We start from the raw sequence: 14223 nt of genomic DNA, 5'->3' as shown, positions 1-14223 counted from the left end.
CAGCCCCCTGTGGTGTTCTGAGGTAGATTAACTTAGTGAACCTGGCATAAGGTATAAATTGCTCACCCCCAACACATGCACACTTATTTTCATGCTTGCTCCCTAGAACATGCAGCGTCTAAGATTTTTGGTTTAACATTGTCACCAATTAACTTTAATACCTCCTGAAAATGTTTTGGCAGAATATTTCTTAGTGCTTTCAGTAAGGCATAAATGTAAGAACATAAACCTTTCTTTTTGTAACAATGGAACTGTAAACTATTTTTGCTAATGTATTAAGAAAACTGCAAGCAGTGATCCCAGAGGTATGATTTGAGCTGCTTTTTTAGGGCTTTCAATGAGATTGGGGCACAACATAGGGAAGACTCAAGCAGCCTACCTCACCCACCTACTTATCCCTTTTCAGCTGGAAATATTGGGTTTCCAAGTGGCATTTCATTTGAACAAAGAGTTCGTTGCCTCAAGATGTATTAGAAAATTTGACTAGTCATAGTGGCTCACACTTGTAATATCAGCTCTTAAGAGAGGCAGAGACGGGAGGATAGCTTGAGCCCAAGAATTAGAGACTAGCCTGGCCAATGTAGTGAGACCCCATTCTCCATAAAGAGGACAAACAAAAAAAGAAAACTTGTTGCTGGAGGTGTTTGTGTTTTACAAATTCTTTTGAGGAATTGGCTTTTTTTTTTGGCCTTTTGGTCTTTAACAGTAGCTGATAGTTGAGCTTTGCATTCACAGGCATGGGTAGCTTAATGACAGAGATACATTCTGAGAAATGTGTCTTTAGGTGACATTTCATAGGTTGTTTGAACATCATAGTGTACGTACAGAAACCTAGATAGTACAGCCTACGACACACCCAAGCTGTATGGTGTAGCTTACTGCTCCTAGGCTACCATCCTGTGTATTGGTACTGAATACTGTTGACAGTTTAACACAGTGGTAAGTATCTGTGTATCTAAACACAGAAAAGGTATAGTAAAAATATGGTATTATGAGACCACCTTCATGTATTTGATCTGTCCTTGTCAAAAACATCATGCAACGCATGACTGTACATCTGGATTGCTTGCATATCAAAGTTACGGGCTTCTTTTAAGAATGTGAAAGAGCTGGACAGAGTGGCTCAAGCCAGTAATTACAATACTTTGGGAGGCCGCAGTGGGAGGATTGCTTGAGGCCAGGAGCTTGAGACCAGTCTGGGGCAACATAATGAGACACTATGAACAAAGAGTTCTCTACAAAAAATAAAAAAATTAGCTGGACATGGTGGCATGTTCTATAGTCCCAGCTACAGGGACTGACTGAGTGGAGGTGGGATTGAAGGCTGTGGTAGGATCGCCTGAGTGGTTGAGGCTTCAGTGGACTTTGATCATGCCACCGCACTCCAGTCTGGGTGACAAGAGAGAGACCTTTTCTCAAAAAAAAAAAAAAAAAAGGAAAAATGTACCTACTTTTTCAGTACACTTCCAGGGGTTCATTACCACCACCCCTAAGTTTAAGAACTCCCCACTCTTTGTTGTGAAGTCTTTTGTCCATTTGTTTCTGAGTACCTACTCTGGGCTAGGAATTTACAGCAATCTCAAAGCCTTCAAGAGAGCATCAAAGAAAATAAACCTCCATTAGAGCTTTATTGGTTTTTTTGTTTGTTTGTTTGTTTTGTTTTTAAGAGATGGGGTCTCCCCTATGTTGCTCAGGCTGATCTCAAACTTCTGGCCTCACAAAATCCTGCCTCAGCTTCCCAAAGTATTGGGTTCAATCAACTACTTTATTGTAGTTCTCTGTGTAACGAAAGAAAACAAATGTTAATGTACTGCATATGTGGATTCAGGTGATCCTTAATCCATTTTGTCAAGTACCGCCAGTATAGCAAATGAATTTTATTTCGTTTTTCCAACAGAATGATTTTGTCACTCAGCTGGGACTTGGTTAACAACTCTGCTGTTACTTCTGAAGTGACAGTTCCATTTCAAAGATGAATAGCGAACTCCACAAACATTTTATCTTTCCTTTAGAGGAGGTCATGTTTTTTACTATTTTTATTTATATTGATAATGCCACTATATGTCAACTGTTTTGGTTTAGCCTTCAGTTGATGTTTAAAATTATTTAGCTTCTATAAAAGTCTGATTTATAGTGACAAGAAGTTGGTCAGTGGTTGCCTGGGGTGGAGTTGGGGATTTGCTGCAAAAGGAACATCGTATGAAGAAAGGCTATGAGTAGGCGTGATAATGTTTTCATACCAGTGTGAATAAACTTAGCATTTTTGAACAAGTATGGGTGTTCATATGTCTGAAAGGGGTTAGTTGATTATGTGGATATGTTAAAGTTTTTTTAAAGAGACAGAGAACTGTGTTGGATTTCCCCAAAAAAAGAAGTCCTGTGTTTTATAGGGATGGGGTTTTGGGGAAGCAGTGTTTTCATATTGTTTTAAATGTTTTCATATTGTTTGATCATTAGTAGCTCTAGAGCTAACCTACTTAATTATTCCATTCCTCAGTATATAAATGGAGATAATACCATCATTGTGGTTTTAAGGGTTAGGAGAATTGATATTGAATAGATGAAATACTTAGGCTGGGAGACTGCTATAAACATGTTTACTGTTAGATTTAAGCTAGCTTAGCAGGCAGTCAGAGTTGAACCTATGAAATTACATGGTTTGAAAATATTTGGGAAAAAATATCTTTATCCATATCATCATACTACTCTAGCAGAAGCTCTGGAGAATGTAGGGAGTCAGTGAGTAAGACTTTATCCAGTGGACCTGATGTTTTTATAAGTACTGAGGATCCTGACTGTTAAAGGAAAATTATCCTTCCTAAGAATACTATGGTTGTAGGAAATCGAGGTTTATCTTATCCTGACTTAAAAGCTAGGCCTTCTGTATTTGGCAGCAGTTGCGTGTTGTGGTCTATAATCAGTAACCAAAGGTTTTCAAGTAAATACTAAATACTACGTATATATTAGACTATGATCAGAGACTTAGCAACTGAGATACAATTAAGTCCTCACTGAACATCATCAGTAGGTTCTTGGAAACTGCGAATTTAAGCAAAAAGACGTACAGCAAGCTCTCAAATAACATTTCATTATAATGTTAAGAAAAAAATGATTTCGTTTTACCTCTTTTACTTAAAAGATGCAGTTTGCAAGAAGCTGTTGACATAAAGTGAGGACACTATTTATTTTATTTTCATTTCAAAGTATTTTATTTAGGCCAAAAGTCTTGATCATGTATTTTTTCATTTATTAATAGTAGGATAAATGAAAACTGGCTGCTATGCCAAAAAGGTTAGTGATGCTAAACTTAACAGGAGGTTTTTACCTTATTTTCTTGTATTTATCTTTTTAAATGAGTGACCTTTTTTTTTTAATTGTTCTTAGTACTCAGTTGAATATCCCCCCAAAATTGGTGCTTTAAATTGCGTAAAATAGGCCGGGCGCGGTGGCTCAAGCCTGTAATCCCAGCACTTTGGGAGGCTGAGACGGGCGCATCATGAGGTCAGGAGATCGAAACCATACTGGCTAACACGGTGAAACCCCATCTCTACTAAAAAAAAAAAATACAAAAAAACTAGCCGGGCGAGGTGGCGGGTGCCTGTAGTCCCAGCTACTGGGGAGGCTGAGGCAGGAGAATGGCATAAACCCGGGAGGCGGAGCTTGCAGCGAGCTGAGATCTGGCCACTGCACTCCAGCCTGGGCAACAGAGCAAGACACCGTCTCAAAAAAAAAAAAAAAAAAAATTGCGTAAAATAAACATGTATTCTTAGCCTAAAATCCCTATTTTCTGGGCACAGATTTACAGCAGTCCTATTATAACAACCTTTAGAGAATGTGCAGGCTGTGATTTAACTTCACTGCATAAGTATTAGGTCTATTCAGATAGGCCTCAATTAACCTGGTAAAATCCTCAACTTTTCAGTCTGTGCTATATGGCATGAAAGAGATCTGATGAGTTGCACTGAATGTAGTTAGCTTCTTGGAAATGAAGCTGTTAGTGTTTTAAAAGTTAAAACTGAGTATTTGTATTTCATGAAATTTGACTAATACAGCTTATTAAGGACTGTTTTGGTGCAGCCAAAATGCTGACACTTTTAAGAACCATTGGAATGGAGTACACTTTCAGGAGAGTGGCCATCACCCAAGGGTGAACTCTAGTTTGGGGCATTGGGGAGGGTGGAGGGGGGTGGCGGGAGGAATCAAGGACACAGGAAAGGCTGTGCAGGTTTTAAAATAGGCTGCAAGACAGCTGGTCAGTGCCATTATTAATGTGGCAACCAGAAATTAATACCAGATATTAAGTAGTACCCTGTCTGGTGGACCTGTTTTATCTCATTTATGTTGAAGTTATTTCCTAAAGTAACCTAAGGACCAGTGAAGTTCAACAAAGAAGATAAACCTATGTGTCAGTATGTGCTGCCTCAGGATAATGCGTGCTCTGGGGGAGTGGGCAGGTTTATTTTATTGATTGGATTGGAGAGGGGTAGGATTTAGCCTAAAGTCATTTTAAAAATCAGATTTCTTAGTAACTGGTTCAGGATGTACAGATACCTAACTTACGAATGTAGTTTCTAATTATGTTGTTTTTGCATTTCTGGTAATTGACAACTTAATTTAGCTCTATTCTAGCCAGCACTGAAACAGATGTTTTTAATTTATATGCTTTATGATTTTTTTTTTTTACAACAACCTATTGAATAAATAACTAAGATAGTTAACTGAGGTTTAGAGAAACTGATGTAGATTCTCCTAAATGATACAGCCAGGACCAGGTCTTCTGACTCCTAGTCCAGTGATTTCACCAAAGCAACTCACCTCATAACATTGCTAACTTGATGTAGCTAGTACTATTTTAGCTTGAGATAAGCCCTAGGCAGTCTGTATCAAAACTTCGGATTGTTCCCTCAAGCCACCCTCCCACCCTCCACCCTCACCCATTTTTATTACTTTCACCTACTTGGGAATTTTTTTTTTTAGGAGAGACGGAGTCTTGCTATGTTGTCCAGGCTGGTCTCAAACTCCTAGGCTCAAGCAATCCACAGGCCTGGGCCTCCCAAAGTGCTGGGATTACAGGCATGGGCCACCATGCCTGCCCAGGACTTTTATTTATTTATAAGACATTTATCTGCAATTACCTGGCAGTGCTATTACGTGGCTGACAGTATATTGGAAGTTGAGACTGGTATTTTGATTTCTTGGCTGCAGATACTTATTTCACTAGCTTTCTTTACTCTTAAAATGGGTAAAATTAAGTGTGTTACAGGCGCACAAAACAAGATAATAATACAGATTGGGTCTGCAACTCTGTAAATAAGGGGACCATATAGGCTTGTAATACATTGTGTATGTGTGTGAGTTACCCCTTCAAATTATATTGACCTTTTTGGGTAAATGTATTTTAATTTATGTATTCGCTTTTTTAAATAGGCGTTATAGGAAGTTAATAATCTGATGTTTCTGAAATTGTAAAATGATTGTATACATTCCTCACTAAATTAGGCACTTAGCACACTTTCATTGACTCGTACATTATGTCTATAGGAATAATACAGACTTATATAACTTATATTTTGACAGTTTGTTGCATATTCTAAGGACCCAGACATAGGCTTGGTGGCCCGTCTCTTGTCTTTCCTGGTTTATGACTTTCGGCTTTGTGGAATACGGCTGAGATGAAAGGATTTATTGATGATGCAAACTACTCCGTTGGCCTGTTGGATGAAGGAACAAACCTTGGAAATGTTATTGATAACTATGTTTATGAACATACCCTGGTAAGTGCCACTTCTCAAATACAGTGTTTGTCATTTTCCAAGCTCTGAAACATGAATGCTTTTTAATTTCTAAGATGGTAATCTGATTAAAAGTACTTCGTTCAGATGTTATCTGATTTAACTTGACGTTCATCCCCCACACCCATTCCCCTTGAGTAGTGATCCATTTTTCTTTCCAGTCCACATTATTTAAAAATCGTCCCTATGGCCCTTTCCCTGCTATGCCTTTTAGCATCTGGCACCCAGTTATGTTCTGTTTATTCTGTTGATGTGATGCCAGCCAACCTTCTAATCAGTACATGGCTTCTTACTCATTTTTCTCAATTTTCTTTTTTTCTTTTTTCTTTTTGGAGACGAGTGTCACTCTGTCGCCCAGGCTGGAGTAGAGTGGCGCGACCTTGGCTCATGTGCAGCCCTCGCCTCCTGGGCTTAAGCAGTTCTCCTCCCTCAGCCTCCTGAAGTAGCTAGAATTACAGGCGCACACCACCACGCCCGGCTAGTTTTTGTATTTTAGTAGAGACGAGGTTTCACTGTGTCGGCCATGTTGGTCTTGAACTCCTGACCTCAGGTGATCTACCTACCTCAGCCTCCCAAAGTGCTGGGATTACAGGCATGAGTCACCGTGCCCGGCCTCAGTTCTTTTTTTTTTTTTTTTTTGCTTGTTTGTTTGAGATGGATTCTTACACTGTTGCCCAGGCTGGAGTTCAGTGGCATGATCTCGGCTCACTGTGACTTCCGCCTCCTGGGTTCAAGCAATTGATATAGGATCCTTATGCCTCAGCTTCCTGAGTAGCTGTGATTACAGGTGTGTGCCACCATGCCCAGCTAAGTTTTGTTTTTTTTTTTTTTTTTTTTTTTGATGGCGTCTCCCTTTGTAGCCCAGGCTGGAGTGCAGTAGGACGATCTCGGCTCACTGCAACCTCCGCCTCCCAAGTTCAAGCAATTCTCCTGCCTCGGCCTCCCGAGTAGCTGGGATTACAGGCGCCCGCCACCATGCCCAGCTAATTTTTTGTATTTTTAGTAGAGGCGGGGTTTCACCATGTTGGACAGGCTGGTCTCGAACTCCTGACCTCAGGTGATCCACCCACCTCGGCCTCCCAAAGTGCTAGGATTACAGGCATGAGCCACTGCGCCCGGCCTCAGTTTTTGTATTTTTAGTAGATCGGGTTTTGTCATGTTGACCAGCCTGGTCTTGAACGCCTGACCAACATGTGATCTGCCTGCCTTGGCCTCCCAGAGTGTTGGGATTACAAGTGTGAGCCACTGCGCCTGGTCTCAGTTGTATTCTTCAGTGGATATTAATTTACTTTCAGATAATCTTGGTTGTGTATGTTCATTGAGAATTTGATAATTTATCCTGAATGCTTACTCTCTACTGCTCCAGGAGTCAACTTCTACAGAATCATATACTCACTGCTACTTAAGGTGATTTTTTTTTTTTCTCTTTGAGACGAAGTTTCGCTCTTGTTGCCCAGGCTGGAGAGCAGTGGTGCGATGTCAGCTCACTGCAACCTCGGCCTCCCTGGTTCAAGCGATTCTCCTGCCTTAGCCTCCCAAGTAGCTGGGATTACAGGCGCCCGGCACCAGGCCCAGCTGATTTTTATATTTGTAGTAGAGACAGGGTTTTACCATGTTGATGGTCTGGTCTCAAACTCCTGACTTCAGGTGATCCACCCACCTCGGCCTCTCAACGTGCTGGGATTATAGGTGTGAGCCACTGCACCCAGCCTGGTAAACTTGGTAAAAATAAAAACATCCTCAACTTTTCAGTCTGTGCTATATGGTGTGAAAGAGATCTGATGAGTTGAACTGAATTTTTTTTTCATATTAGACTTAAATGATACAATCTTTCTTTATTGGAGAAAATTTCCTATATTCCACCAAACTTGTTAGAGAATTGTTTTTCGTGTTACTGGTGTTCAGTAATCGAATATCCAAAATTCTCTCCTCCTCTTGACCTTAAGTCTATAGACGTGTTCATCTTCCCCTCATCCTAGCAAAAATCCCTTTGTCTTCCTCTGCCATTCAACTGCTGAAAACTTGACATATTGGTCATGAAACTTGTCATATTGGTCAACCAATTTCTGCAAAGTCATTCTTCAGTCAGTTGCCACTGGGAAGCTCCTAGTCAAATTTTGATGATCGTTCTTAATCACTTAACTTTATTCTTCTGACTTTTTGCAACACTTTTCGAGGGTCAGATATAATCTTTGAAATACTCCTTTCATCCCACATCTAAATTATCCCACATTTAGTAACAGTCAATGAGGATTAGTGCTCAACCCTATTCTCTGCTGGTTCTGGGGTGACACTTCAGTGTTGTCTGAGTCATTCAGTCCACCTTTGGTTTGTGCTTTTAACCTTGGTCTTGCCTCCATCATGTCCTTGTATTCATCTCCTCCATTCCCACCATCTATTCATCTTTGCACGTGTCATTACAGTGACTTCCTAACTTATCTCCCTTTTCATTGTCCTATTGTTTGCCTAAGCCTGCTTAATTTTGTTGGATTAATATTCATTAAATACAAGGCTTCCCTGCTCCCTAAATTTGTGTTTCCTTGCCTACTGAGAATTTTCTGGACTCACATCATGCCTAAGATAAGGAAGGAAGCTGAATACCTTGTTGTTTCATCCCGTTTCTCTTGGTGGTACCCATAAATACCTTATTTTTTCCCAATCAAATTAAATATAAACTTTTTGTCTCCAGAATACTATAGATACCATATCTTGGGAGGATGGATAACTTAATACAACTGTTAAAATTCTGCTGCATATAATGTGCATTTTGCATTTATATCAGTTGGGCACTATATTCTAATAATGGACATTTTTAAATACTGTGAATTAAAGAGTTCAAAACAGTAACATTGTCTTCATGGATTCTCAAACAGTATTTGGATGTTGTACGTCCTAAATAAGATTTTTTTGCCTGCTATCTAACATTGAGTAATATATGTTCTGTTCAACAAGCATAAGTCATCTTTCTAGTTCTAGAATAGCCACAACTTTAAGGAAGATTATTCTTATTCAGGCTTATCTGATATTTGGTAGACTTACGTACTTTTAAAATCTAATTTTGACGTCTCCATGTGCAGACTAACAACCTTGTCTTTTTAAAAATGGTTTCCTGGTCGGGCACCGTGGCTCATACCTGTAATCCCAGCACTTTGGGAGGCCTAATGGGAGGATCTCTTGAGCTCCAGGAGTTGGAGGCTGTAGTAAGCTATGATTGCACCACTGCCCTCCAGTCTGCTACAGAGCAAGACCTCAACTCTGAAAAAAGTAATAAAATAAGGTTTCCCAGTGAAGATGGTCTCTTATTTTACCATGTTATCTTAAGGTGCACTTTTAATGTTGATATATAGCTTGTTTTGTTTAGCATTTCTTTTTACTGTATTAGGAAATTATATCCTGAACTGCCAAAGTATTTTAAACAGTGGGGGAAGCATGGGAGAAAATAGGTTTCCTTTCTTCAACTGCCAAAAAGTAAAATCAAGGGAGTTTCATTTTGACTTTTGTCACTGTAATTGATAATAGTTTTTTTTTAATCTCAAAGGGGAGAATATTTTATATGCTCATGTATACAGCACAGCAAAATAAATAGAAGAAGGAACAAATGTATTCAGAGTCTTTTTTAATGTTTACTAAATCAGTTAACAAACTTTAAATGTACTACTGTATGTAAATATATGTCTTGGCCCATATATTTGTGGAGGAAAGATGTTCTTTCCTGTTTTGATACTTGATTTTCAATGGTTTTTTTGTTCATATTTGTCTTTTTTTCATAACCATGATAGACAGGGAAAAATGCATTTTTTGTGGGAGATCTTGGAAAGATTGTGAAGAAACACAGTCAATGGCAGAATGTAGTGGCTCAGATAAAGCCATTCTACACAGTGAAGTGCAACTCTGCTCCAGCTGTACTTGAGATTTTGGCAGCTCTTGGAACTGGATTTGCTTGTTCCAGTAAAGTAAGTATTTTTCATTTTTTAACTAAACTGAACCATTTAATAATTTAACTTAATGTAGTTACAGTGGTTAGGGAACAGATGCAAGGAAGCTAGACTTTTGGATGGAGTTTTGAAATAATTGTTTAAATCTGCAGCCCCATGTTGGAAAATTACAAGCTTTTCTTTTTTTTTGAGATGGAGTCTCGCTCTGTCGCCCAGGCTGGAGTGCAGCGTGATCTTGGCTCACTGCAACCTCCGTCTTCTGGGTTCACACCCTTCTCCTGCCTCAGCCTCCTGGGTAGCTGGGACTACAGGCGCCCGCCATCACACCCAGCTAATTTTTTGTATTTTTAGTAGAGACGGGGTTTCACCGTGTTAGCCAGGATGGTCTCGATCTCCTGACCTCAGGATCTACCTGCCTTGGCCTCCCAAAGTGCTGGGATTACAGGCGTGAGCCACCGCGCCCGGCCAGAAAATTACAAAAGTGCACCAATGAAAGGGAAGTTTCAGTGTGATGAGCCTTTGAAACGTTTTACTAATTGAAAACTTTAATTTGTTCCTCATTCTTAGGCTAGAGCTACTTCTAGTCCAAACTATAGCACATATCTAAAGATTTCTTTGGTGCTTCTTTTTAACAATGTTTAGGCCAGGAGCGATGGCTAACACCTGTAATCCCACTACTTTGAGAGGCTGAGGCAAGAGTTGCTTAAGCCAGGAGTTTAGGACCAGCCTGGGCAACACAGTGAGACCTCATCTCACTTTTTATTTATTTATGTTTTTAAATAAAAATATTGGTTTGACTAGGCACAGTGACTCACACCTGTACTCATAGCACTTTGGGAGGCTGAGGCAGGAGGATCACTTGAGCAGCCCCAGAGATGGAGGCTGCATTGAGCTATGATTGTGCCACTGCACTTGAGCCTGGAATACAAAGAGTAAGACCCTGGTTTTAAAAGGGGTGGGGGTCATAGTAGTAGAGGAAGCATTATCAGAATATGAACTGTGACATTATGTATTCTTAATTTAACCTCCTTTTCACAGAATGAAATGGCTTTAGTGCAAGAGTTGGGTGTATCTCCAGAAAACATTATTTACATAAGTCCTTGCAAGCAAGTGTCTCAGATAAAGTATGCAGCAAAAGTTGGAGTGAATATCATGACATGTGACAACGAAATTGAATTGAAGAAAATTGCACGTAATCACCCAAATGCCAAGTAAGTATAAAACTAAGTACTTGAAAATATTACTTACCACTTAGAGGGTTGGGTTTGTCTTTTAGCTGGGAAGAAGGAGCATTTGTGGTAGGGCAATGATGTGTATCATAATTACAACTTTAATTTAAAGGTCCTCTACGGGAAACACTAGTAGCATTTTATTGGCTCTCTACCTTTGATCCTTCGTGTGGAATTGGGATTAAAAAAATTAAGGGCAGTTTGGGGATATAATTTTGTAATCTTCAAGGAATCCTTGATAGTTGGTGTGATAATCAAATTAGGGCCATGGCTATATTTTCATTATTTCTGTAACTGAGTTTTGTAATGTTAGGAACAGGATATACTGTGGTCAGCTTTTCTTCCTTTTTAGCTGAGGGTTTAATCTACCCCATGCCATAGTTCTTAAATGGTCTTTACTGACAGTGTCTTCGAAGCCTAGTCCGTAGATTTGGGGAGTTTTGTTTTTAAGGCTAATACTTTTCTTTTTGAACGTGAAGTTTAAATTTTTTACTTGCACCTTCATGCATCCAGAGGAATTTTTTTTTTTTTTTTTTTTTTTTTAGAAAGTTTACTTTTTTAAGGCTGGGCGCAGTGGCTCACACCTGTAATCTCAGCATTTTAGGAGGCCCAGGCCAGTGGATCATTTAAGGTCAGGGTGGCCTGCGCCTGTAATCCCAGCTACTTGGGAAGCTGAGGCAAGAGAATCCCTTGAACCCAGGAGCCGGAGGCTGCAGTGAGTCAAGATCGTGCCACTGCACTCCAGGCTGGGCAACAGAGCAAGACTCCCTGATAAAAAGGTTTGCCTTTTTAAAAGCAAAAAGATTTAAGGCAAATATTTAGGTTTTCACAAACTGGTATATCAGGAGGGCCTAAGAATATACTAAAAGCATATTGAATTATGCAGTTGTTGGCTTACTTTTTTAATGAGTTACGTATTCTGAAAATGTACTGTATCTGTGTTTTCTTTGTATGTACATAATTTTCATACTGACTTTAATGGTGTACTTAAGATATCCTGATAGCATTGATTACTCTGGTAAATCTTTGTGTGGATAAAAACCTTGTTGGGAAAATTTTGGGGAACCACTTGTTTTTCTAAAAAATCTTGTTCTGTGATCCTGTGAAGACAAGCTGTGATTTGTGATGTATGTTAGATTGTAGACTGGCACCTTCTTGATGGAGCTGATTCTAACCTTAGAATAATTTTTGCTTTTATCAGTCTTGTCCTCTAATTACCAGATGAAGGCCATAGCTGTTATTTTCATGTCCACATTATTAACCTTCTTAGTTTATGTAATTAATACATCCATAGGAAAAGAGTTATACAAAAAGAATTTGTATATTTGCAACTTCTAGCGGTTTGTCATTACTCAGCTCCTGAAATTAAAGAAATTTAATCAGTCTTGGTCATCTTGTCTTGATTGTCATGGTTTGGAAGGAAATACCAAATATAGATTTGAATCAGTAGACTAGAAGGCTGCTGTTTAAACACATTAAATAATTTTTTAAAAAAGCTTTCTATGGCCGGGCGCAGTGGCTCAAGCCTGTAATCCCAGCACTTTGGGAGGCCGAGACGGGCGGATCACGAGGTCAGGAGATCGAGACCATCCTGGCTAACCTGGTGAAACCCCGTCTCTACCAAAAAATACAAAAAACTAGCCGGGTGAGGCGGCAGGCGCCTGTAGTCCCAGCTACTCGGGAGGCTGAGGCAGGAGAATGGCGTGAACCCGGGAGGCGGAGCTTGCAGTGGCTCATGCCTGTAATCCCAGCACTTTGGGAGGCCGAGGCGGGTGGATCACTTGCAGTCAGGAGACCAGCCTGGCCAACATGGTGAAACCCCGTCTCCACTAAAAATTAAAAAAAATTAGCTGGGCGTGGTGGTGCACTCTTGTATTTCCAGCTACTTTGGGAGGCTGAGGCAGGAGAACTGCTTGAACTCAGGAGGCACACTCATGAGGCAGAAGTTGCAGTGAGCCGAAATTGCGCCACTGCACTCCAGCCTGGGCAACAGAGCGAGACTCCATCTCGGACAAAAAAGACACCTATTTTTTTCCAGTTAGAAACCTGCTGGCATGTAACTATGTTAGTAGGAAGAATGTTTGCAGTAAGCATGGAGGTTTAGCTAGTTAGCACAATCAAAGAAATTTGAAGACATTAAAAGCCCTGATATTTTTATTGAAAGACAATGATGGCATTGCTATTCAATTTAGTCTTCCTAGGTGGATTTATGGACTGATGGACTTCATTTGAAAGTAATGTCGTCTTTCATTACAGAGCCCAACCAACTCTTGATGCTACAACAGAGTCTTAACTTGCTGCATTTTCCAAAATCCCATCCTTGTAAGCTTCATGCTTTAGGCCCTAATTGCTAGTTTTTTCTCTATACAGGATTGTTTTTCATTAGGTTCACTTGATTCATCCGTCGCTGGATTTGGGAGCACTGGCAACATAATCAACACACTTCCTACAATCTTCAGGCTTCACATGTGCTGATGATGATGTAAACCAACTCTGCCCCAATCATCTCCCCTTCTCTTAGGGTTTTACTACATATTGCAACAGAAGATAATATTGGAGGTGAAGAGGGTAACATGAAGTTTGGCACTACCCTGAAGAACTGTAAGCATCTCTTGGAATGTGCTAAGGAACTTGATGTCCAAATAATTGGGGTTAAGTGAGTATTTGTTTTAAACTTTTAAAACTGTGAACATTTTATGGTGATAGCCTGTCTTTCTGGTTATTGATTTAAGACTTTATTTGCATGAAATCTAAGACGCAATTTTTTTCTAGTCTTTTAACACACATGTATGTGTTTGCTTCTTAGTTTAGGCAAAACAAATATGCCTTATCCCTTTTCATACTGTTTTGCAACTGTACCTCCTTCCCCACAATAAAAAAAATAGCAAATAATATTTTGATTCGGGTTAGTGCAGAGTAACTTAAATCGCCACCTTTTAAATTGGATGGGAGGAGATTTGCTAGAATTCTTAACAAAAATAAAAGTGTCAGGCCTTTTCCTCCTTTTAATTCCTCTGGGGAATTTCAATAAATTAGACTTTGCTTCAGGCTTTTAATTTTATATGTGAGGAAACCGAGACTGCAAGAGGTTCAAAGACTTGATTATATCCTCAGAACTAATTACAGACATAGTAACACTAAGCCCTAGATGTTGTTTGCCAGTCCATTGCTATTCTTACTAAAGTAAAAAAGTCTTGCTTTTTCAAACACTCACAAAGATGTATAGAGTCCCCACTGTTAATAGTTTATTGTGTATCTTTAATTTTA

At 39.6% G+C, this 14223-nt stretch overlaps 1 protein-coding gene across 12 annotated transcripts in view; it reads left to right on the top strand.

Annotated features, from left to right (window-relative positions):
- AZIN1 (antizyme inhibitor 1) overlaps positions 1-14223 on the top strand; it is a 39486-nt gene that overhangs the window by 15661 nt on the left and 9602 nt on the right. For 8 of the 12 annotated variants that reach the window (XM_031669307.1, XM_031669303.1, XM_031669304.1 and 5 more), the window contains 4 exons: positions 5578-5774; positions 9572-9745; positions 10766-10938; positions 13478-13612. In XM_031669307.1, coding sequence (XP_031525167.1) covers positions 5673-5774; positions 9572-9745; positions 10766-10938; positions 13478-13612 — 584 coding nt within the window. In that variant the 5' untranslated portion in view covers positions 5578-5672. Of the gene's footprint in view, positions 1-5577; positions 5775-6971; positions 7200-9571; positions 9746-10765; positions 10939-13326; positions 13613-14223 lie in introns of those variants that run through there. The other 4 variants (XM_031669309.1, XM_031669310.1, XM_031669306.1 and 1 more) reach the window with 3 other exon arrangements.

Source organism: Papio anubis, chromosome 8 (assembly GCF_008728515.1).
Source record: "Papio anubis isolate 15944 chromosome 8, Panubis1.0, whole genome shotgun sequence".
Taxonomy (NCBI): Eukaryota; Metazoa; Chordata; class Mammalia; order Primates; family Cercopithecidae; genus Papio; species Papio anubis.
This window is presented reverse-complemented; position numbering and strand designations above follow the sequence as displayed.